Source organism: Vulpes lagopus, chromosome 16, assembly GCF_018345385.1.
Source record: "Vulpes lagopus strain Blue_001 chromosome 16, ASM1834538v1, whole genome shotgun sequence".
Taxonomy (NCBI): Eukaryota; Metazoa; Chordata; class Mammalia; order Carnivora; family Canidae; genus Vulpes; species Vulpes lagopus.
The window spans coordinates 14,121,360-14,144,034 of NC_054839.1; the positions used below are offsets into that span (position 1 = coordinate 14,121,360).

Consider the following 22,675-nt stretch of genomic DNA (forward strand, 5'->3'; position numbering starts at 1 on the left):
TGAGAGCCACAACCGACGTGCCATGAACTCTTCTTGGACCACAGCTGCCTTGTTAGTGGATGTCCCAGGGAAAACAAAATCAAAGAAAAAAATAGTCCTGTGTGGATAGAGTTCATTCCCCCAAAAGATATACTGAAGTCCTGACCCCTGGTACTTGTGAATATGACTTCTTTTGGAAAGAGGATTTTCGCAAATGTCATGAAGATGTAGGATCAGATAAGGTCCGAGTGGAGTATGGTGGGTCCTTAATCCAATGTGGCTGGTGTCCTTGTATGAGAAGCAGAGACACAGAGTCGGACACACAAAGAGAGTGCCATGTGAAGACAGACACGCGGAGGGGAGATGGCCATGTGGTCATGTGTGGAATTGGGCATCTATAAGCCAAGAAACACCAAGGACTGCCACAAACACCAGATGCCAAGACAAAGGCTTGGAACAGATTCTCTTCTACCGGTGTCAGAGAGAGCATGGTCCTGTCCACACTTTGGTTCCAGACTTTTACCATCCAGAACCAAGAGTGAGTAAGCCTCTGTTGCTGTAAGTCGCCCGGTCTGTGGTAGCTTATGGCAGTCTGAGAAAACCTGCTCTCCTTCTTCTTGTAGCCTGCAGGGCTCCCTTTACGACTACCCATGGTCAGGCGAGGAGAAATGAGGTTCTTGGGGTCCTCAATTCACAAAGCAGAATAAAGAATGCTGTGTGGAGCTCAGAGGTACTAAACTAATAACAGAAGCAGCCTGGGAGAACTTGGACAAGCCGAAAAGCTTCTAAGATGCTCATTTCCTTTCATATAAGATGGAGAATAGTACAACAGGGCCTCAGAGGTGGTGTTGTGAGGTTATTTGTGAAATGTGTGTGGTTGGCTTATTTTCGTACTTGCCAAAAAACCCCACCACTTAAGATGTCTCTTTGTATATTTAATAGTTTCCACAAGAGTTGAAAGTAAAGGAAAAGGTGCCTGATTTTCTGAAGGAATTTATGGCATGCTCACCTTTCCTTTGGAGAAATAATAGCACAATAAAATGTCAGGTCTTGTGACAATTTAAAGCCCCAGCATCTGGAGGTGGGGACAATCCATGTGTAATCCCCACAAAAAGATGCTACATTTGCAATAACTCCCCAAAATACCAAGATTAACTTAAACTCTTAATCTTTGGGGGGGTGCCTGGGTGGCTCAGTGGTTGAACATCTGCCTTCGGCTGAAACCATAATCCCAGGATCCTGGGATCGAGTCCTGCATCAGGCTCCCCGCAGGGAGCCTGCTTCTCCCTCTGCCTATGTCTCTGCCTCTCTCTCTGTCTCTCATGAATAAATAAATAAAATGTTAAAAAAAAAAAACAAATTTAACTTTTCAGCATCCCTACTAAAAAACTGAACTTGAGGTGAAGAACAGAGCAGTCAATTTAAAATAAAAGGGATGTTATATAACAAACATCAATGATGCCAACATCAAAAACGCAGGGCTCCTTTAGTTCTTCAAGAAAGTGCCTCTGCCCCCTCTAACTCGTCTGGGTTGTAAATTTGTATTGCTCCCAGACCCACAGCACATTTCCCATAAAAAGGGTGAGTGGTCATCTGCTTCACTCACTTCCATTTAGGTTAATGACCTACATCTTACAATGAAAACTATTTGAGACTCCTTCTAAGAGACCAGTTAGGTCAAGTTTGCTCAACTTTAAGAAGGCTATAGAAATAGAGATTCATCTCTGTTTTCCTGAGGCATGGTTATGCTCAGAATTCACAGGAGTTGATTCCAAGGGGAGGGGCAGCATGAAAAACTGGGGTTTACTAATATACTGTGTATATTACAGGGCAATGACTGGGTCCTGAGGATGTGTCACTGGGTCAGATCCTGTAGCTTGGTCCCTAGAGATATACATCGCCTGAAATAGGTCCAGCTTGTTGAATGGCTACCATATGCCAGAGTCTGTACGAGACACAGGGCAAACAGAGATTGACAAGATGTGGACTTATAGCCTAGTAGGGAAAGAAAACCCTGACCAATAATTGTATGTGTGATGATCCTTCTGCATCTCACTGTTTTCAGAACTTCCAGATAACACATCATTTAGGTCATCCTGGGGCTGACCTGTGGTTCCTCATTAGATCCTTGAAAGGCATGTCTTAGTCCAAAGCTTGCTCTGTGGAGCACAAACATCCAAAACTCAGCATGCATCATGTAGCTGCAACTGCAGGTCTGACTCCTGCTGACCATCATGGGTTCTTTGACCACATCCCTGGCTAAGTGTCAGTGTCCACTTGTTCTATCTCCCTTAGAAACTCACCTAAGAAAGTGCTCTAAAAATTGTCTGGTTTTCAATCCTCCCACTGTGATACCTGGTTCTGAGGGAGCACTCTGCTAAAGGCACAGATCTCCAAGAGATCTCTAATGGTGGGTGTCCATCAGTAAGTGGTCACTCGAACACCAAGTTCGGCTGCACAGGATTGGTGTTCAGTACAGTGTGCTGGGACCGTGACTGAAGAGACCGCTCCTCAACATTTAACATTAAATGACATCTCAGGAAGGAAACTCTTGAAAAATAAGCCATTCAGGAAAAAATACCTCATTTTCTGATGTCAAGAAATCTATGGAGCTTTCACATTGCTCTCCCAAGCCCTTAGAATATGGCTTCTATGTTTCTTGTGGCAGTGAAGGGAGACAGAGCTGAAATGAACACAAGATAATCATTAGCAGAGTCAGAATTAGGAGCAGTCACATCAAGATTTTATGAGTTTTGGAAGGAGGAATCAAAAGATGTAAGTGAGGTTTCAGGAACCAGCGAATTCTCTCAGATATCGGAAGAAGGAATATGGGATGGCTCTTAAGTTTGTCATATTCTACTCCAGATCAGCCTTCTCACTAAGACCTCTTCTTCTTCTTTTTAAAATTGTGCTACCTTGGTGTGTTCAAATTGCTTTTTATAATCTAACATACACTTTTGCTCCCTCAAGAGCCAGGAATGCTATTAAATTCTATTTCATTATGCATGGGGCCAATATTGTTTCAAAGGAACTATGCTAGAGTTCAATATTTTTAAGCAAAAGGGCACACACAATGACGTAGTCCTAATAAAATATCCTAGTAAATATGGTGTTCATCGGCAGAATTAGCCACATGTGTGAGCAGAACTCTGACATCCATAGAACGTGCTTGGCAATTTCCTGAAGATCCCCTTTCCACCAGCCTTAGAAGCTTAGGTCTGAGCATCCCATAAAGGCCTTCATCACAAGCTCCACATTTTAAATAAGCTGACAGATTTCGAGAACTTTCAGAAGGGGAGCACAGTAAGAAGGCTTAATTTTTATGATTAAACTATTATTGTAACTTATCATAAAGCTAAAAGTAAGGATCTGCAGGGAAAGATACATAGGGTCTTTGAGAGGATTATCATATTGATCTCCTTCACAACTAAGTCTGCTTAATTATTGCCTATGCTAAATATTTAATACTAATAAAAGGACATGGCATGGTGTCAAGGTGAAGTTCGGAGTCTGGACTTAGACTTCATAGGTTTCATATTTTGGGTTTGCTGTCTTCCCTGCAGCTATGCCTGTGACCTTCAAGCACTATGCAGGATCACTGCATCTCATTACCTCACATGTACGATGGAAATAATCACAGAATCAACTTTATAGACAGAAGTGTTATTTGTTCTTTACAATACATGATGTGGAGTTCTAAAAGCACATATTTGTACCACATATAAAGCCTTGCCTCCCGACCAGATTGTGAGCTTATTTCAGAGAAGCATACAGTCTTACTTCTCTTTTGTTCCACACCACCTGGCATGGTATTAGGCACCTGATAGGAATGCCTGACATTGCAATAGACTTTAACAGCTTTCTTATGGTGTGTTATAATATGTGCAGGTTTTTTTCAAGGATATGAAGTTATTTTATTTCACTTCTAAAACTTTATAAATATAAATTCATTAACTAACATAAAACGTATTATTGGTTTCAGAGGTAGAGGTCAGTGATTCATCAATCTTCTATAACACCCAGTGCTCATTCCATTCCATGCCCTCCTGAATGTCCATCACTCAGCTTGTTGAATGGCTACCATATGCCATACCCCATCCCCTCACCCTCACCCCTCCAGAGACCCTCAGGTTGTTTCCTATGATTAAGAGTCGCTTATGGTTTGTCTCCCTCTCTGATTTTGTCTTGTTTTATTTCTTCCTCTCTTCCTCTGTGATCCTCTGTTTTGTTTCCTAAATTCCACATATGAGTGAAATCATATGATAATTGTTTTCCACCGATTGACTTATTTCACTTAGCATTATATCCTCTAGTTCCATCCATGTCGTTGCAAATGGCAAGATTTGATGGTTGAGTAGTATTCCGTTGTATATCATATGTGCAATTTTAAACCTTGTTCAGTCTCTCAACTGTGAGGTAGGCAAAGAGGTACTTTCGTGCTCCAGTAAACTATTGAGAAAACAAAAGCCTACAACCAAACAACCAGTCTAAGGTTATCTGGTTAGAAATACGCAAAGGCAAATTCTGAACTGTGGTTTTTATTATCTCCGTACAGCAGCTGCCCTGTTCCTCACCAGCAGATTCTTGAGAAGGCCCTCAGCTAATGCCTTGTGTCTGTTTTGGTTGATTGCTAGCAACACAGTCATGGTGAGTGATGGGTGCTCAGAGAGGATCCTTAAGGACAATTTTTGAGGCCCAGAAGACACAGTACCTTTCTACAGCGTTCTAGACTAGGCCATGCCACTCCACTCCCTCAGCTTCAGGCACAATGTTCCTGGCACACTGCTGTGTACTGTGGCCGAAGGATAGGTCACCGAGACATACCGAGAGCAAAAGCAGAGGCAGGTCCAAACTAGTCTTTGTTGATCCCCGTGGACGCAGAGGGCTGAGGTCAGTGTCCAAGGGCAAAGAGAAGAAGCCTGGTCTCTGCTGCTCTGACTGTGGAGCAGCCCAGGCCCCTGTAGCCAACAGACTAGCTTTTTTTCTTTGGTTGCAGGAAAAGGACACAGGGGTGTGGGAGTGTCTCTGCCCTCCCTGGTGCAAATGTGGTGACACAACCTGGCTGCAGCTCCCTAGGAAACCGTGTGCATGCAGCCCCATGGTTATTTCCATTGATTTGCAACATGTTCAGTCTCTGAGAGAAGTTAAAGATGTAAGGAGTGGTTGGCAGCTGTCCTGATGTGTCCAAGGAAAACAGGTTGTTTGCAAAGTCCAACTGTCCTGCCATCATTTAAAAGGACAAAAGCTTGAATTGTGCATAGAGCCACCTTTAAAAATGTCAGCTAAGAAGAAATAACTTGCTCTGTCAGTCCTTGAGGAAGAAATCCATGTTACTGCTTCCTCACTGCCCGGCTCTGCGTGTGTGTGTTTGTGTGTGTGTGTACACAATGCTGTGCGGTGATTGTATGACTCCTTTGGGCAAATGTCTTTTTTTCTTTTTTCCACAGTTCCCTTTTTGTTTCTCAAGGCATAATCATCTACCTATTGTCCATTGTGGATGGAGGGGCAGCCGTTGCTGATAAAGTCCACCTGGAATCAAAGCCTTTAATAAATCACAGATGTGTGTCCAGAAGACATCATCAGTCAAGACTCTGAGAAGGAATGACCCAGAATGAATAGCAGGGGGTGGCTCTGCAACCTTGAGCCTCGGCTTATGTGCCCAAAGCCATTCAGAGATGAAACTGTATCTGAAGCCAGAGGCAATGCATTTCATTCACAGTTTATAGAACTCCTTTGTGGCACAGAACGGGCAACCAGAGGCAGTGGAAGCTATCCCCATGAACTCATTCAAAGGTAACCAGAGTTTGATATCTGGGATGGTTCACACACATACGTAATCGTAACTTAAATGATTCTTCCTAATTGACACTTCCGAAAATATCCCTGACTCTGGTAACTTTTCCAAGGTTGAACCAGAATCGGTCAAATAAGTGATTTCCTAATTCAGGGCCTGGCTGACTTCAGGGATGCGTAGCCTATGCAGGAGCCCAGGGCCCATGGCCTCAAAAGGGTCCCTCGTTTGGCTACTGGGGTGTGGTTGCTGTCTTGGCATTCTTTTTTTTTTTTTTTTAAGATTTTATTTATTTATGAGAGAGAGAGGCAGAGACACAGGCAGAGGGAAGAGCAGGTTCCATGCAGGGAGCCCCACACGGGACTCCATCCCGGGACTCCAGGATCACGCCCTGGGCCAAAGGCAGGCGCTAAACCACTGAACCAACCAGGGATCCCCTGTCTTGACATACTTAATGATGCTACCTTTGAACTTGTGTTTTGTAAAGGAAATATGATAGAAAATGCACATGTGTGAACAGAGAAGTTACAGGCTGCACGCAAGTGCACGGCCATTCCTTGCGACCCTGTTTACAAATGGCATTTACAGATAGCCAAGTGTTCCCATGGACCCATGAGGCATGGCAGTTCAGTGACTCCAAGCAAGTATAGTATGTTGGGTCTGTGACTGGGTAAGAGGGGTCATTGACAACCCCTCTTGGCCATGCTTTCTGTTTAAACCAGAACTTGCCTCGGACCCAGAAGACAGTGGCCCTCTAATAAACACCAAGGAGCCCCATCACACCATTTTTTCACATGTTATTTTCTTGCATCGGTCAATGTTATTAGAAATGAAGACATAGAACCGAAGAGATGGGGCAATGGTTTATTTTCCTTTCGGTCTTTCCTCACCCTTCAGTAAGCTGAAAATAGAGTTGGTGGAATGTGTGCTATGAAAAGCTGAGTTAGTTTTGTGCAATGTGTCCACTGTCATGATAAAACCGAAATACACACACACGTATAAGCTTCGAAATATGGCTTGTATCATTTTGAGGATGCTACGTATGAGTCAAATGCTCTTCTATTTGCATTTAAAACTGGTATTGCACCATATAAAGATGAATAGTAAATTTCATGCTGATCACTTAAAATGTTGATTTTTCTTGATTTAGAATGACATTAAATAGGAAATTTAAAAAACCTCAAATACTATAATAAAGCAAAAGGAGACCTCAGAAAAACGGAAAGGCTGTATATTTTAATAGCTTTAAAGACATTTTTTCTCCTTTCTTTCCTTTTCTTGCATGTCATCCTGGTGCAGAGGCTGTGCTAATCTTCTCTATATGGTTCCAATTTTAGTATATATGCTGCCGAAGCGAGCACTCTCCACTTTTTAACAAGAAGCCCAGTATTTTCATTCTGTAGTGGACCCTGTGGATTATATAGCAGATCCTGTTCAAGATCTGTCATGCAAAAGAGAGACTGCTGTAAATGTCCACTCCAGGTGACAATGTCAGGAAAGAATATCGTGCAAGAGCTCAGCCTTCAAAGGGCAAGTGGCTGAAGCCCCTGGTGCACAGATGATAAGAAGGCTTCCTTAGAGCTGCTCTTTGGTCATGATTGCTCCGCAGGGTACTTCTCAAGAGGAGAGACTTCCAGCACTGGCCTGGGGTCTTCCCAGGCTCCTGCCCCTGCTCCACCCATATGGGCATCTGTCACTGTAGAATAAACACAGGAACAAAGCAAACAGGTTTGAAAGCAGTTATGAGGGACCTAAATGGCAATATTTCCTTTTTAGATAAATATGTAATAAAATTACCAACTACGGATGTATCACTTTCAGATTTTGGTGATCTATTTGCCCAGAGTTAAAAATAAAATAAAACAGAAAGGTCAGCTCTGCAGACTCAAAAGCCACGTAAAACCACAGGACCGGTGATCAGTATATTTGACATGGACAGGAGGTAGGGGAGGATGGCAAAGGCCAGGCACAGACCACTTTTGAAGATGGGATATAGATGAGTGAGACATTTGTTCTCAAAGTGTAGACTAACCAAATGGAACATGCTGTCTCTGATTATCAATGGACAGTGGTAAGGATGTCATATAAGTCTGAAGACAATTAAACTCACAATTGGGATTAAAGTAGGATTTACAATTAAAGGGGATTCATTTTTAAATTTAATTTCATGAAATACCAATATGGTATAATTTGGAAGGGAGTAACATGAAATAGCTTACTGATTTCAGCTGGCAATCATACATCAGTGTGCATAGTGGAAGGGGCAAACTCTCAAGGTCTGTCTTTGAAAAGTCAGAGAAAGGAAGAAATAGCTTCTTTAGTTAAATCACTTGTGTTTTTACTTTTTCTAAAAGTGAGGACTCAGATGAGCCTCTCTAAGATTAAAGACGATGCTATCGTTACATCTCATTTCATTTCAAACTCTTGTTACTCACCAGCAACTTTGAGCATAGAGCCTGTCCATCACAGAGATGAACATGTCTGCTTATTGTTCAGAAAGCTCAGGCTAGTTAGAAACTATTTTGGGTTTCTTACTCAAATCAGATTTCAACTTTTATTTCTCAAAGGTTAATAGGTTAGTACAGTGGTCTGTTGTGTCAACAGGGCCCTAGACAAAAATTAATCATGAAAGCATTATCAAAAGGTCAAAAGAAAGTAATTGAAAAATGCTATAATAAAGAAATTATATAAGCCTGTTATGTGTGTTTCCGAGGCATTTTAATTCAAACGCAGAAGCATGACAAAGAAAACAAGACAACATTGCTCAGCATGGTCTCTGACATAAGACATAAGACACTAGCTAGGGAGGGAGATGAATTTCAACAGCTCAGGATGGCCTAATGTTCCCTACAGAGCCTGGTGAAACAGGAGAAGTCTGAATGGAGGTAGGAAGGGAATGGAACCTCTGGTAACAAATTATTTTTTTAGTGTGGAGTGAAGTTAATGCAATCACCGGTGGCTGCTATAGAACATGCAAACAACCATTACCTCAGCATGGAAGAATCTGAGTCTCTGAACTTCCTTTAGGGTATAAGTGTGATTAATGTTCCGTACACATGGCAAATGGAAAAAAGTGGGGAATCAGAAGGTAAAACCAGTGCTGGGACAATTTTCTTCTATTTGCTTCACACTAACCACCTTGTGCTGGTTGATCGTAGTGCCCACTGGGACTCACAAAAGCCACACATCGCATTCTGGGTGCCTGAGCAGAGGACAGAGCATGAAGGTAGTTGTATATGCTGAGTGTCTGTGTGTGCATGGGTGGGTGGGGGACATTCTTAGACGTAAAGACAAAGATCGTGTCTGTGCGATGTGCTGGTATAGTTAAGCTTCCTCTTCCTGGTGAGAGACTTAGCGCTGGCCCCTAAATCTACTTGTCTTTCATAAAACAAGAAGATAGCTTGAGGAACCATGTGATTCTGGCCCAAACTTCTTTCCATTGTTTCAAAGGTCCAAAGAAGAAAACAAGAAGTTAAACCTTAACCACAGAAGTAAACACCAGAAGACGAAATTTTGAACAAATAACCAAAATATAACATATACTAAATATAATGACATATAAATAATATAAGAAATACCAAAGATTAAATCTTTAAACTGAAAACTATAGGTTGGTTCCTTTCTCTCAACAGTTTTCTAGGATATCCTTTTTATGTAGTAGAACCTTGCTGATAAAAGATTTGAACTAAATGCCTTCTCAACAGAAAGACTAGTGGATAATAAGGTACTAAATGCATTTAAAATAACTTTTATTACACTTTACACTTCCCCACTCAACCACTTCTAATGGTTTGCCATTGCATGTGTAATTAGATAAGTAGATATAAATACATGTAATAAAATTCACAGATTTTAAATATACAGTTCAATGTGTTTGAGCAAATGTATTTAGCTCAGTAACTGACACCCCAGTCAAGATACAAGATATTTACATCAGCCTAAAAGGTTTTCAGTTGTTCATTCTGGCCAACCCTCCTCCTCTCCCAAAAGCAAACACTATTCTAACTTTTATCCTCATGGATTTTTTTTTCTTGATCTCAATGGAATCACGATGGCATACAAAGTGAGTCTCTTTGTTTCTGGCTTCTTTTGCTCAACATGATTTTTTCAGTTTTTTTGTTTTTAAAGATTTATTTATTTATTTATTTATTTATTTATTTATTTATTTATTTGAAAGAGGGAGAGTGTGTGCACAAGACAGAGCAGGAGCAGAGCAGGGAGGGGCAGAGGGAGAGGGAGAAGCAGACTCCCCACTGAGCAGGGAGCCCGACATGGGGCTCCATCCCAAGACCCAGAGATCATGACCTGAGGTAAAGGCAGATGCTTAACCCACTGAGCCACCCAGGAGCCCCTCAACATAATGTTTTTCAGATTCAAAATGGCTACCATTAGCATTATTTAAAATTTTTGAAGTATTTACTTCAAAAATGTGTAGTCAAACTTGAGAAACGAAATTTATCCTAATCATTTTCAGCTTTATGTAGTGTGTTAATCTGGAGAGTTTTTTTAAAAATACCAGTACACATGCTGCTATAGAAACTTCAGAGTTTCTGATTTAATTGGTGTGGGGTAGGAGGAATCCAATGGTATTTCTGAAAGCTCCCCAGTTGATTCTGATATTGTGCCAGTGTCGAGAACCTTTGGACTAGCTTCAGAAATTATGGAATTCCACCTCAAGTTCATGGTATTCTCGTATCCCCTTCTTCTATCTCAGAGGAATTGGTGACCTTTCTCCATTCCATTTGTGCTCCTGACTTAATAGTATCTACTATTTTATGAAAGCTTACAGTATGCTATATACTTCCATCTGTGATCTCATTTAGGTCTTACAACAATCATGTTATCCCAGTTTGACACATAAACAAAATGAGGTTTAGAGAGAGAAGCTAAGCAGTTTGTAAAGGTAGAAGCCAGGATTCAAACACATTTATTATTTGCTGAGTCATACCTCCTCACCATGATCTTATCTCCTGTCCATTAATTATCTTTCCAATCTTTTCTCCTTTGGCTTTTTAAATTTTCCTCAGTCAACACCATGCTTAGAGTACCTTAAGCCTAAAGAAGGAATAAATAAAGAATTCTCCTTTAAACATGTCAGCCTTCAAACTCCATCCTCATCTCTTTCCTCCTGTTTTACTCTTCTACCCATTGCACAAAATAGCGGCAGCCCCTATCATGTGACTACGATGGTTCTCAGGTCAGCAGTGATTTCCTCATCACCCCATTCAATCTGTCAACTTAGTTTGCATTCTGTTCATATCTTGGCCTTTTTCTCTCTCTGTGTTCTTTTCATATGCTCAACTGATTGGACAGACACCAGTGGGAAACTGCTTGGTCTCAATTTGTAACTGAAAGCCCAAAGAACTTAGTATTTAATTAAGATCAAATGAGGAATCAGTTTCATGGTTATAGTAACAACTGCCAAAACAATAGGCAATTGTTAATGCCTGCTATGTATCTATGTAACATGCTGTTGGAGAGTCAAAGAGGAGACTATAAAGTCCCCTCCAACAAGATGGAGACAATCTTGTTGACTTAGGCAAGACTCAAGTTAATAAAAACAATTACAGTTTATTAAACTAGTAAACAATCTTGCTGACTACAAGTACAGCAAGTATCCAGGAAAAAAAAAAGTACTTCCGGGCAAAGAGACTCATAAAGTAGTTAGTATTTTGTAAATCTTGTCATATCTCTAAGTCTTTTAATGTCTTTCTGAGTCATAGAGTAGTTAGTATGGTCAGAAAGATGGGATATAGGGACCCTGTACCAGGAAAGGCAAAATAATGCTTTTTAATGATGCCTTTCTCTCTGGCTTGTTTAATACTCCTCTTCTATACCATATTTTCTTTGTCTTTAATCTCCATTTCTATTTCCACTGGTCACCATACTTCACATTAAAACTCCTGAGCAGAGTAACAATCCCATCCTCTGCTTGGCCAACAGTCTACCTGTACTAATTGCCTGGCTCTTTATCCACTCAGAAGACCCTACCCATCTTCCAAATTTTACTGGGATTAGATCTAAAGATAGATAATCTAGTCAATTTCTTTCCCAAGAGTCTCAAATTTCCCAGAAAAGCCACTTTTTCAAAGAAGTCTTCACAACAATGCATCGTTTTGAAAACACTTAAAAATCATCCAACGATGTTCACAGAGAAGCATAGCAGATGACTCACATTGGCATAGCAAAGTCATATCTGCTTTTCTAAGAAACAACGCTTTGAGCGTCTCCTAGGTTTTCACAACTAAGATCCCTTTAATCTGGAACTGGCCATAGAGAATGTCTTGTCCAACCTCTGCTTTTCCTGGATGGAAGCCCACAAAGGGAATTTCTTTTTCCAGATAATTGAGTTGCTTTCTAAACACTGAAATTCAGGCTTCAAACTTCTGGGCTTCTGTCCACCACACCAGAATGTCTTCTTCATTGGAGAAATATTGCAGGAATCTGGAAGGCATCACAGTAATTGAATTTGTTGCCTAGTAGAGCATAGATCAAAAACCTGCTTTATTTAAACAGCGCATTTTCACTGAGCAATCCATTTTAAAGGCATTAGAAAACAAGTTAACCATTTTTTAAAATCAAGACAATTAATCTCATGAGAACACTGCTATCATACCAAGATATATTGTGTCTGAAGTTACAAAAAAGTCTGACAAGGCTATAAAGGGTGTTTCAAAATACAGGTTTGTTATTATTCAGGTATGGCGAGGTCAGTAGATCAGGAAATGATTGAAAAGATTGTTATGTTCACAGATCCCAAGAGGAGGGAGCACACCACACTAGGGTTTGGGACACACAGGCAAGCATTGGGGTTGGACAGGAGGCAAAAAGAGAGGAGGAACTTTACTGCATTTTCTGTGGGAAGGAACAGGCAAGGCAGAGGAAGCAGATTTAGGATTGGCTAGTTTGAATAATTTCAGTGGGCTCTAGAGCACAGGAGCTATCCCTATTTGTCTGGTACCTGGTCTTGGGGATGATTAGGGCAGAGGGATAGTGACCCACAGTTGAGAGCCTGATAAAGGAGGTAGTTGAGGATATGAGCTCTGGGTTGACTGCTCTGCATTTGAAAGTACACTCTCTAGTGAGTTTACTCTCCCTAAAAATTGCCTAACCCTGGGAGAGGCAATCTCTCCCAGGTCAGCAAAGCCCCTACTGTCAAAACATCAGAATATAGGAAATAAAACACATGGTTAATAAAATGGTCCGGAAATATAAGTTCAGCAGCCATAGTTGAAACACTGGCTGGAAACATGATCATTTGACATTTGGGTCAGGATAACCAGGGGAGAAAGAAATGGAATGGTCTGTATTGTCACCAACCACGTGTCCCTTTCTCACCCAACTGAGTAAGAGCTAAGGCTAGTGCTAATGTGTTACTCCTTTCTCCTGCCAGCCCACTACTCAATAATCAATGGCTCTTCAGAGAATGCTACTTGAATCTACCTTCTCTGCAGAATTCTGCAGAGCTTTTTGGAGCAGGAGGCTTTAAGGTGTCAGTGCTTCTTAACTAGAGAAATTCTGAGAATCCAGATTTTCTTGAAGATAAGTCCCATCCTCTGGTTTGAAGGAGCAATTGCAGCACATTGCAAGTGGCACCTGTGTTGCTCACATAACTGTGAATGTAAGTGCTGGAAACCTGTTCTATTGAATGTTTCTTTAAAAGAAGAAAGTGCATTTCTGAATCTGGGCAAGAGACCAATTTTAAATGGAAGTTTAATTTCACCCTGTAGGTCTTTGACTTACGCTGCTAAATGGACCTAAGTTTGAAGCTTAAGCATAGTCTAAATTAGTGATATCATTTTCTTATTCAAATTGTTTTAAAGATGTGTAAATGATATATTTTTTGATTAGAGAATGATTAAGATCTATATTGGTTAGTATTTTTTCCCTGCAAATGACTACTTTGTAGGTGAGAATTTTGAATTGTAGTAAGAAGTTATATTTACAGGTAAACAATAAAAGAAAAGGCAGTTCACTCATAATAATCATCTTGTTGATAGAGCCAATTTAGAGTGTCAGATTATAACACATTGTTTTCTGATAAAATGGTGGCTCTATTCTGTCTCCATGAATTTGACTACTCTAAGTATCTCATACAAGCAGAACAAATATGGTATTTGTCCTTCTGTGACTGGCTTTTTTTTTTTTTTCACTTACCATCATATTCTCAAGATTTATCCATGTCATAGACTGTATCAGAAGGTTCCTTCTTTTCTAAAGCAGAATAATATTCCATTATCTGTACATACCACATGTGTGTTGCTTCCACATTTTGGTTATTGTGAATAATATTGTTATGAACATAGATGTACAAATATCTCCCTGACTCTCTACTTTCAATTCTTTGGGTATTCACCCAGAAATAGAATTGCTGGACACATGGTAATTCTATTTTTAATTTTTTGAGGAACCATTATACTGTTTTTTTTTTATAGTGGCTGCACCATTTTATATTCCCAGAACTGGATATTTTTAAATGTCCCTTGCACATTTAAGATTATAGCACCTAACACTTGTTCTTAAATAATTTCTTTCAGCCATTTCCTCTTTACCTGGAAATCCACTCATCATAGAAAATTATTCCAATGTCTTGGAAGCTTTTCCTGACCTCTCTTTCTCTTATACTTGGATTATGCACCTTCTAGCACCCTTATTTACCGTGTCAACACTAATCACTTTTTAAATTGACTGGTTTGTGTGTGTGTGTGTGTGTGTGTGTGTGTGTGTACATGAGTTTCTAGAAGGCAGAGATCATGTCTTATTCCTTTTCTCCTCAATACCTGATACAGAATAATCAAGCAGCAAATGTCTGATGAATGAAATGTGTGGATGGATTGGCATAAAACAGGGTCAAATAGTTCCAAATGAGGAATTGAGAAAGTGATTAAAAACAGCAAAACTGGAGAATAATTTTTATCCTAATGCAAAGTATTTCCCTGGAAAGGCCGGGACTCAAATAATAATAACGATAAGCATAAAATTTAAAAGGCTACTATAGTGCTGTCCCAACCATCAGCTAGCGGGGAGTCTTCTCCTTGGGCTCTGGAATGCCTGGTTTACCATTCTTGCTTCACCGGGCTTGCATGCCCACAGAATGGACTGGTTGTTTTACTGCCCACCAACATGGAATTGCAAATGGGCATTCTATGCTCATCCGTGGCAGAGTGCAGAAGGCACTTTCTCCACCCCTCTCCGTTAGGCAATGCAGGAAACCCGTCTTTAATGCTGGAGGGGACCGGGACCGTGGAGTCCAATGGCTCAGAGCCCCGTTATCTTGGAGGAAGTGGCTAAGTTTCAGAGAAGGCAAGAGGCTGTTCCCAAGTCCTATGGCAAGAGGGCTTCGACCTAGATCTGGGCATCCAGACAATGCTCTTCTCACAGCTCCAAACTATTTTTAAACGACTTTGCAGAGTGGTGGAGGACAGGCCTGTAATTGGATACGGTGGAAAGACACTTCAGTGGAAGTCTTTCATTTAGAGGGTCGGACTGGAGCTGCTTCCTTTCCAAGCTAGATAAAAGGCCGTGAACTGCGGGCAAGCCGGCGACGGTGGTGATTGCTCTGGGGCCAGACAAGAGGACCCCAGCCCTCCTGGGGCGAGAGCCCAGCTCTGCAAAACCCCCTCCCCTTGCGGCGTGGAGGATGTCCAGGGGTCCCCGGGAGTGCCAGCGGCCGTCCCCGCCCCCCTCCCCGAGCGGGCGAGGGAGCCTGCGGGGGGCGGTCTGCCGGGCGGGACCCAGCGCGCGCACCTGCCGCCCGGCTCGCGGGGGTGGGAGGGGCGGGGCGGGGCGGGGCGGCCTCGCTCGCGGGTCCAGCCGCGGGGGCGCAGCCGCGCTCCGACGGCCGCGCGGGGCACAGGCGGCCGCGCACCGGTGCAGGTGAGCGGAGGTCCGAGCTGCCCGAGGGCGGAGGGAGCCGGGGCGGGCGCCTGCGCTGATCCCGGAGGGCCGCGGGGCGCCCCGAGCCTGGGGACCGCAGCCCTGGGCACGTCTCTGCGGCCGGCCAGGGGGGGACAGGCGGGGGCGGGGAGGGGGCCGACGCCTCCTCGGGGAGGCAGCAGGAGTACCCCGCAGCCCCGCAGGGACGACGAAAGGCCAGGAGGGCCCGAGGTGCATCCCAAGAAGTTCCCGCCTGTCAGTCCCATCTTGTGCCTTTTCCAGGACCAAGCATGGGTGTCCTTGGTAGGTGCTTTGGGGCAGGAGTTCACCTCCGACCTGGTTGATTGTGGCTTCTGGATGCTTCCCTAGCTCTTACTGCATCTTCCTGGTGTTAGCCAAGTCCATAAAAAGACACTGCCCCACAGTCTCCCTCCCTGACCAGTAAAGGAACAGCCCCTCCCCTCTAGGCCTTTCTTTGCTTTATTGTGCCGGGGATTTAATGATCAAGTTAAGTACTATCCCTAAACCTCCAAATTCTTTGTGAAATTTCTGTGTGTCCCTACATGTAGTTTTCCCAGGAGAGCATCCATAGATTTTATTTAAAGATCAAATAGCTAAAATCAGAGCTTTGGGCCCCATCAACACTAGGAGTACTGACCGTCTTTAGGGTAACTGAGTGGCCTGTTCTTATTTGAGAGCTGGGACTGAGGGAGGGGTTAGGGAGAGGGATGGATTCCTTCAAATTCTGGGAGGACAGCATTCATGTGCCTCTCACATTTGCCTGGGTTAAGGGTTCGTCTGTTTTTCACTATTATGAAATCAAATTAGTTTACAGATATGTAGAGCAGGAAAGGAAGATGAATCTTTGTGAATGAAATGTCTCTCTGCGGCTCTTCTTGATAACCAAATGCAACCCCAGCTGCAGTTTCCAAGGACTCTGAAGGAATGTGAGAGGTGCCGTGTTTCAAGTTTATATGTCCCTGGTTTACTGGCAGCTTGAGAAGAGGAAAGAATGTTAACTCAGCCTTGAAATAGCACCAGAAAAACCTAGGGTGTGTGTGGGGAGGTAAAGGAACTCTGACGTGGTGGGGTCGGGGAAGTTGCATTAGGAGCTTACGGCAAAATTAACAGATAACCCTGGAAAAATCGCATTTCACCATTAATCCCACTGTTCCCACCTCACGGGCAACAGTGTGCTGTGACATAAAGTAGACTGTGCTGCCACTTGAGTAGAATTATTTCTGGTCCTGTCTTCCATATGTGCTGAAGCCTGATATCCCCATCTCTGAGGGTCACGGGCAAGTTGGCATTTAGGGTAGCAGTCCTCAAGCTGTGTGTGTTCAAAACACTGATGTCCTGCAACTAGCCTCAAGCGATCACAGTCTCTTCCCAATCTCAGAGAAAAAAATTAGAGCCAAAATGATATGTTTTTTTTTCTTTATAAAATATGCCAAATCTTTGGTGTTTGCTTTTGCTTGTGTGTTATTTAGTTCAAACACATATCTGGTTACGTTGAAACGTAATGGATCATTATTTTTCATTTATAGAGTCCGTAATTCTAGGTGGTCTGTAACCTCTCTCTGATTGAGATCCACTGTTGTAGCAAAAAGTAGGGAACACATCACATTATTCTTCAATGTCCTTTGAATGTAAATGATTCTTTTGTTTACATGTGGCGCCCTGGGTGGTGGCCGGGAATTGCACAGGACCCTGGAACCTGCCTCATTCTACTTTGCTCACATCCTGAACAGTTTTGTCCACTGTTCCAAACTTGACCCTTATTTTGTAAACTCAAACCACTCTTTTGCTGAGGTTTATGGAAGAGGGGTTACATTTCTTAGTCAACCTCTCCTCCCTTACAATTGGTTATTCTGTCTTCATTAAATCTGAACTGTTGTTTTTCAAAACAATGAGGTGGTTGTTTCTACCTACAACCTGTCTTTTCCTGATGTGATTGTTATTTAAAATGGGCCCATCACATGACCAGGGGCTTATTGGGCCGTGACAGAAATTATATTTGTGCTTCTTATTTAAAAAGTGGTTAAAGAAGCAAACTTTAAAAAAATAATATTTGCCACTTCATTAATCCTTCAGCTCAAGATAAAATTTTGCTGATGTCACTCATTGTTCTTTTTTCCAGTAAGTATATATTGAGCACTTTCTTCGTGTCAGCCCTTGGGCTTCCAGGTGATTCCATGTTTCTGCTTTCAGAGAGTTGACAGACAAGCAGCGTGGGCTTGAACCAGGACTTACTAAGAAGTGATTTCTGGAAGTGCTGCCTCAGGGACTCTCTGACCATGACCTCTTTCTTTCAGGTTTAAATACTTGCACATGAGCCCATTTAAAGAACCTGGCCAAGGAAAAAGCTGTCTGCAGTTTCCTGGGCTCAGAGCACCCCTGCTGGTCAGCAGTGCCTGACTCCTATCACCTCCAGTACTGTGTAGGTCATAGTGCTAGGAATATTGTGTCCAGGGAGAGCAAATTAACTTGACAAGGAGGGAAATGTTTGTTTTACATCTGTAATACACAGTCCCAGCGAGCACTGGCCTCTTCCCTGGAGGATCCTAACGGCTGCCCGGTGGCGTGTTTCATACCCCTAGGCTAGTCTTTCCCCAATCCATATGGAATAAAGTCATAAATGTTTATAGGCATCCTCATCTGCATCTGGAGTGGGAGCTGGAAGAGTGAATTCAAGGCCAACAAACAGGGGAGGCTCCTACCGGTTTCAGATTAGTGAAGTTGGGCCAGTCTGAAATATATTTCTTTACTACACTGAGGGAAAGCTTGAAATTATAGATTTTGGCACCAGGTAATAGTAATGATGATGGCAGACAGTGATATAACAGTATGTGCCAAGCATCCTTCAAAACACTTAATGTACATTAATATATTTACTCACTTAACCTCTCTCAACCCAAAGAGGTGAGTACCATTATCATTGACAGTTTAGCCCGGCATCACACAATTTATGATGTTTGATTTACTTAGCCCTTCCGGGATACAGTCAAATTCGACCTTGTGATTTTAGAGCACTTATCTCAATTCTTGCCTATGCATTGTGAGAGGCAGCCTAGCTCTGCACACAGACTGCCCTAGTCTGTCTTGGTTCACTCCCAACCAGCAGGGTGACCTTGAGCAAGTCACCACTTCTTACTGCCTCAATTTCCTCTGTAAAATGGGCGTGATCACAGAACTACTTTGCCAGGTGACCATGAGGACTGAATGGATTTATACACGTAGGACACTTAGAGTAGTAGTGCCTTGTACACAGGAGGCACTATTATTTTTGTTATCAGCTACTTTTTCTTCTGGGCTTCATTCCCGCTGCTCCCTAATACAACAGCCATGCCGAGCTACTTGAGCTCCCCTGAGCCTTCTGAACTCTTCATATATCTCAGTGGCTTTGCACATGCTATTCCCTTTGCCCAGAATGTCTTTCCCTTCCTATCGCTACCTTCAGCTTAAATATTCCTTCCTAATGACCTTCCTTTAGTGCCCTCCCCCCTTCACCAGGTAGCCATCCCCGCGCTTCCTTGTGGTCTCAGGGGCTTCGTTCTATTCATCTATCAAAGGACTTAGTGATGAACAACTACCCAACATTTATTGAGTGCTTACCATGTGTTTTTCTTGCATATATATATATAGAGACAGCTCCATGTGGTAGGGTTATATTTCGTTAAAATTATGTCCATGTCCATCTCCCCTGGTAGACTGTGAGAGTGGCTTATACATCTGTGTGTGTTATTCATTTTGTATCTCTAGGAATTGGCAGAGTGCCTAATTAATACACAGTGGGCACTCCATAAATGTGTAAGTGGATGCATTTTACCAACATCTATTTACAACCAAATAAAAAGCTAATTTTCAGGAATTCTTCTTTGGAATAATCTTCATGCTTTTCTCATCGCAGAAGTTCACTGACAGAATTTTAGAAAAGACTAATAAGTAATAAGAAAGAAGTTCAAATCCCACTGCTCCCAGCCCTGGAGGGCTCAGCCATGTGATTAGGGACACACAAGTTCTCAGCGGCGAAACTGAGAATCGAGGTCAGGCAGGCTGGCTACAGAGCCCAAAGCTCTTACCGCTGCGTGAATCTGCTGCTCGTCCTCCCCCCAGCAAACAGACATGCCCTCCCATGAACAAATTATGTTAGCTAGTAAAATAGGTTGGAAGAGCCGATACTTGAAAATGAAATCCACCATACATACGGTGGGGCAAGGCATGAGATCTACATTTAAAAAATGGCCAGTATCCTGTCTTGTCATGCCCTCCCATATCCTGTTCCATCACACATTTGGGGGAATCTGATTGGAAAGGGCACAGTGAGCTTAGGTGGAATAGAGGAGAGCTTCTAAATCAGACAAACACAGGTCCGAACCCCAGCTGTGCCACTAGATGCCTTACCAGGGACAGGTTGCAAAACCTCCCTCAATCTTTGTTTCTTCTGTAAAATAGAGATAATAAGAAACACTTCTCAGCATCTTGTGAAGTTTAGAGGTAACACGATGGGTGCAGTGCCTCCCGCTTGATTAATTGTGGGTCTTGTTGTGAAGCCTCTAATGGTGACACCCTATGGCTTCCCCAAACAGCAACCTTGCCAAATGGTTTTCTTTTTTTCTTTTTTTTTTTTTTAATTTTTTATTTATTTATGATAGTCACACAGAGAGAGAGAGAGGCAGAGACACAGGCGGAGGGAGAAGCAGGCTCCATGCACCGGGAGCCTGATGTGGGATTCGATCCCGGGTCTCCAGGATCGCGCCCTGGGCCAAAGGCAGGCGCCAAACCGCTGCGCCACCCAGGGATCCCTCCAAATGGTTTTCCACATCTATTTGCATTTGTTTTTTCCAATCCTTCATTTTAGTTCTGGTGGTAATTTAACTTTTATATTATTATTAGATGTCTTGCCTCACAATAGTTTTCTTAGAAATTCAATCTCTTCTCCACAGGGTCTCTTTGAGATTAAAGAGAAAGAAGTGGCAAATTTAGGATCTTAGAGCAATTTTCATTTAAAAGAAGATCATTGTTTTCATTACCCCATCATTAATGTTTTCTATTTTCCTTTATCAGCGAGTTATTTCAAAGTCGATTTGAATTGCCAAACCGAACTCTTGTTTTCCTGCAAGATGAAAGGAGACAGCCATGAATGAGCCACTAGACAATTTTGCAAATGCTTCTGACTTCTCCGATTATGCAGCACCGTTCGGAAATTGCACTGATGAAAAAATCCCACTCAAGAGGCACTACCTCCCTGTTATTTATAGCATCATCTTCCTGGTGGGCTTTCCAGGGAATGCAGTAGCAATTTCCACTTACATTTTCAAAATGCGGCCCTGGAAAGGCAGCACGGTCATTATGCTGAACCTGGCCTGCACAGACCTGCTGTACCTGACCAGCTTCCCTTTCCTGATTCACTACTATGCCAGCGGTGAAAACTGGGTCTTTGGGGATTTCATGTGCAAGTTTATCCGCTTCGGCTTCCATTTCAACCTGTACAGCAGCATCCTCTTCCTAACCTGCTTTAGCATCTTCCGGTATTTTGTGATCATTCACCCAATGAGCTGCTTTTCCATTCACAAAACTCGATGGGCCGTGGTGGCCTGTGCTGTGGTGTGGATCATTTCACTGGTGGCTGTCATTCCCATGACCTTCCTGATCACATCCACCACCGGGACCAACAGATCTGCCTGCCTTGACCTCACTAGTTCGGATGACCTCACCACCATCAAATGGTACAATCTAATTTTGACAGCAACTACTTTCTGCCTTCCCCTGGTGATAGTGACACTTTGCTATACGATGATCATCTACACCCTAACCCAAGGACCTCACAATCACAGCTGCCTTAAGCAGAAAGCTAGAAGGCTAACCATTCTGCTCCTCCTCGTGTTTTATATATGCTTTTTACCCTTCCACATCTTGAGGGTCATCCGGATCGAATCTCGCCTGCTTTCAATCAGCTGCTCCATTGAGAATCAGATCCACGAAGCTTACATTGTTTCTAGACCCTTGGCTGCCCTGAACACCTTTGGTAACCTGCTACTGTACGTGGTGGTCAGTGACAATTTTCAGCAGGCCATCTGCTCGATGGTGAGATGTAAAGCAAGTGGGGATCTAGAGCAAGCAAAAAAAATCAGTTACTCAAACAACCCTTGACGTACTTCAGCTAGTTAACCATGAAGAAGGCCTGCTGAGAATTTAACTTCTAAGAAGTCCAGAATAACTCTCTCAGTGACTCTCAGTAAATATTGTATGTCCAGGTAACTATGTGCCAAAGCTAGGACTGGGCTACCAGGAGTTCTTGGCAGCCTGTTTATTGAGATCTTCCCTAGAGTCAATATAAGAATGGGACATGCGCTTATCAGTAGAAGATTCACATGTAGAATCAAAACTATTGGAACTCAGGGACATCTTGAAAAACATCTAGTCTCACCAACTTACTATATAGAAATAAAACTACTAGTTTTGGGGCATGTGGGTGGCTCAGTCCGTTAAGCCTCTTCCTTCAGCTCAGGTCATCATCTCAGGGTCCTGGGATTGAGCCCTGCATGGGACTCTATGCTCAGGGAGGAGTCTGCTGCTCTCTCTTCCTCTGCCTCTCCCCCCACTCGTACTCTCTCTTCCTTTCTGTCTCTCTCAAATGAATAAATAAAATCTTCAAAAAAGAAAACTACTAGTTTTAGTACTTTTATAAAAATTGAAAGTTCACACACTTGACCCAGTTAACTTAATGCCAAGACTGGAGAAATCCACTCTTCTCACCCTTGGTTTCCTGTTCTTTCATATTAGGCCTTGTCTGTATTGAACCCTTAGACTATCCAAGACAGTACTTGTCTCTTTTCCAGTATTCTGTTTGTTTTCATTTCATATCTTTAGGACTTTTTTTCCTCAAAACTTTGCTTTGAGATGATTAAACTGTGTGTCTCACTAGGCTTTCATCAGTTTTGTAGATTCAAGCCTGCCAGTACAATACACTTGAGACAATTCAAAGATCTTGATGCAGGTGGCTGACATACCCATGAGATATTTGGG

The 22,675-nt window shown here is 42.6% G+C and overlaps 1 protein-coding gene and 1 pseudogene across 1 annotated transcript; one reads left to right on the plus strand and one right to left on the minus strand.

The window, feature by feature from the left end:
- Positions 1-7,017: 7,017 nt before the first annotated feature.
- Positions 7,018-7,131, minus strand: LOC121477209 (annotated as a pseudogene).
- An 8,428-nt stretch (positions 7,132-15,559) lies between these two features.
- On the plus strand, positions 15,560-22,198 carry OXGR1 (oxoglutarate receptor 1). The gene is made up of 2 exons (XM_041731240.1): positions 15,560-15,646; positions 20,714-22,198. The coding sequence occupies exon 2, from the start codon at positions 20,786-20,788 to the stop codon at positions 21,797-21,799; it is 1,014 nt and encodes a 337-aa protein (XP_041587174.1). The 5' UTR covers positions 15,560-15,646; positions 20,714-20,785; the 3' UTR covers positions 21,800-22,198.
- Positions 22,199-22,675: the final 477 nt, after the last annotated feature.

Bases quoted from the DNA above. Each gene is read 5' to 3' on its own strand.
- OXGR1 (XM_041731240.1), top strand. From the start codon at position 20,786: ATGAATGAGCCACTAGACAATTTTGCAAATGCTTCTGACTTCTCCGAT.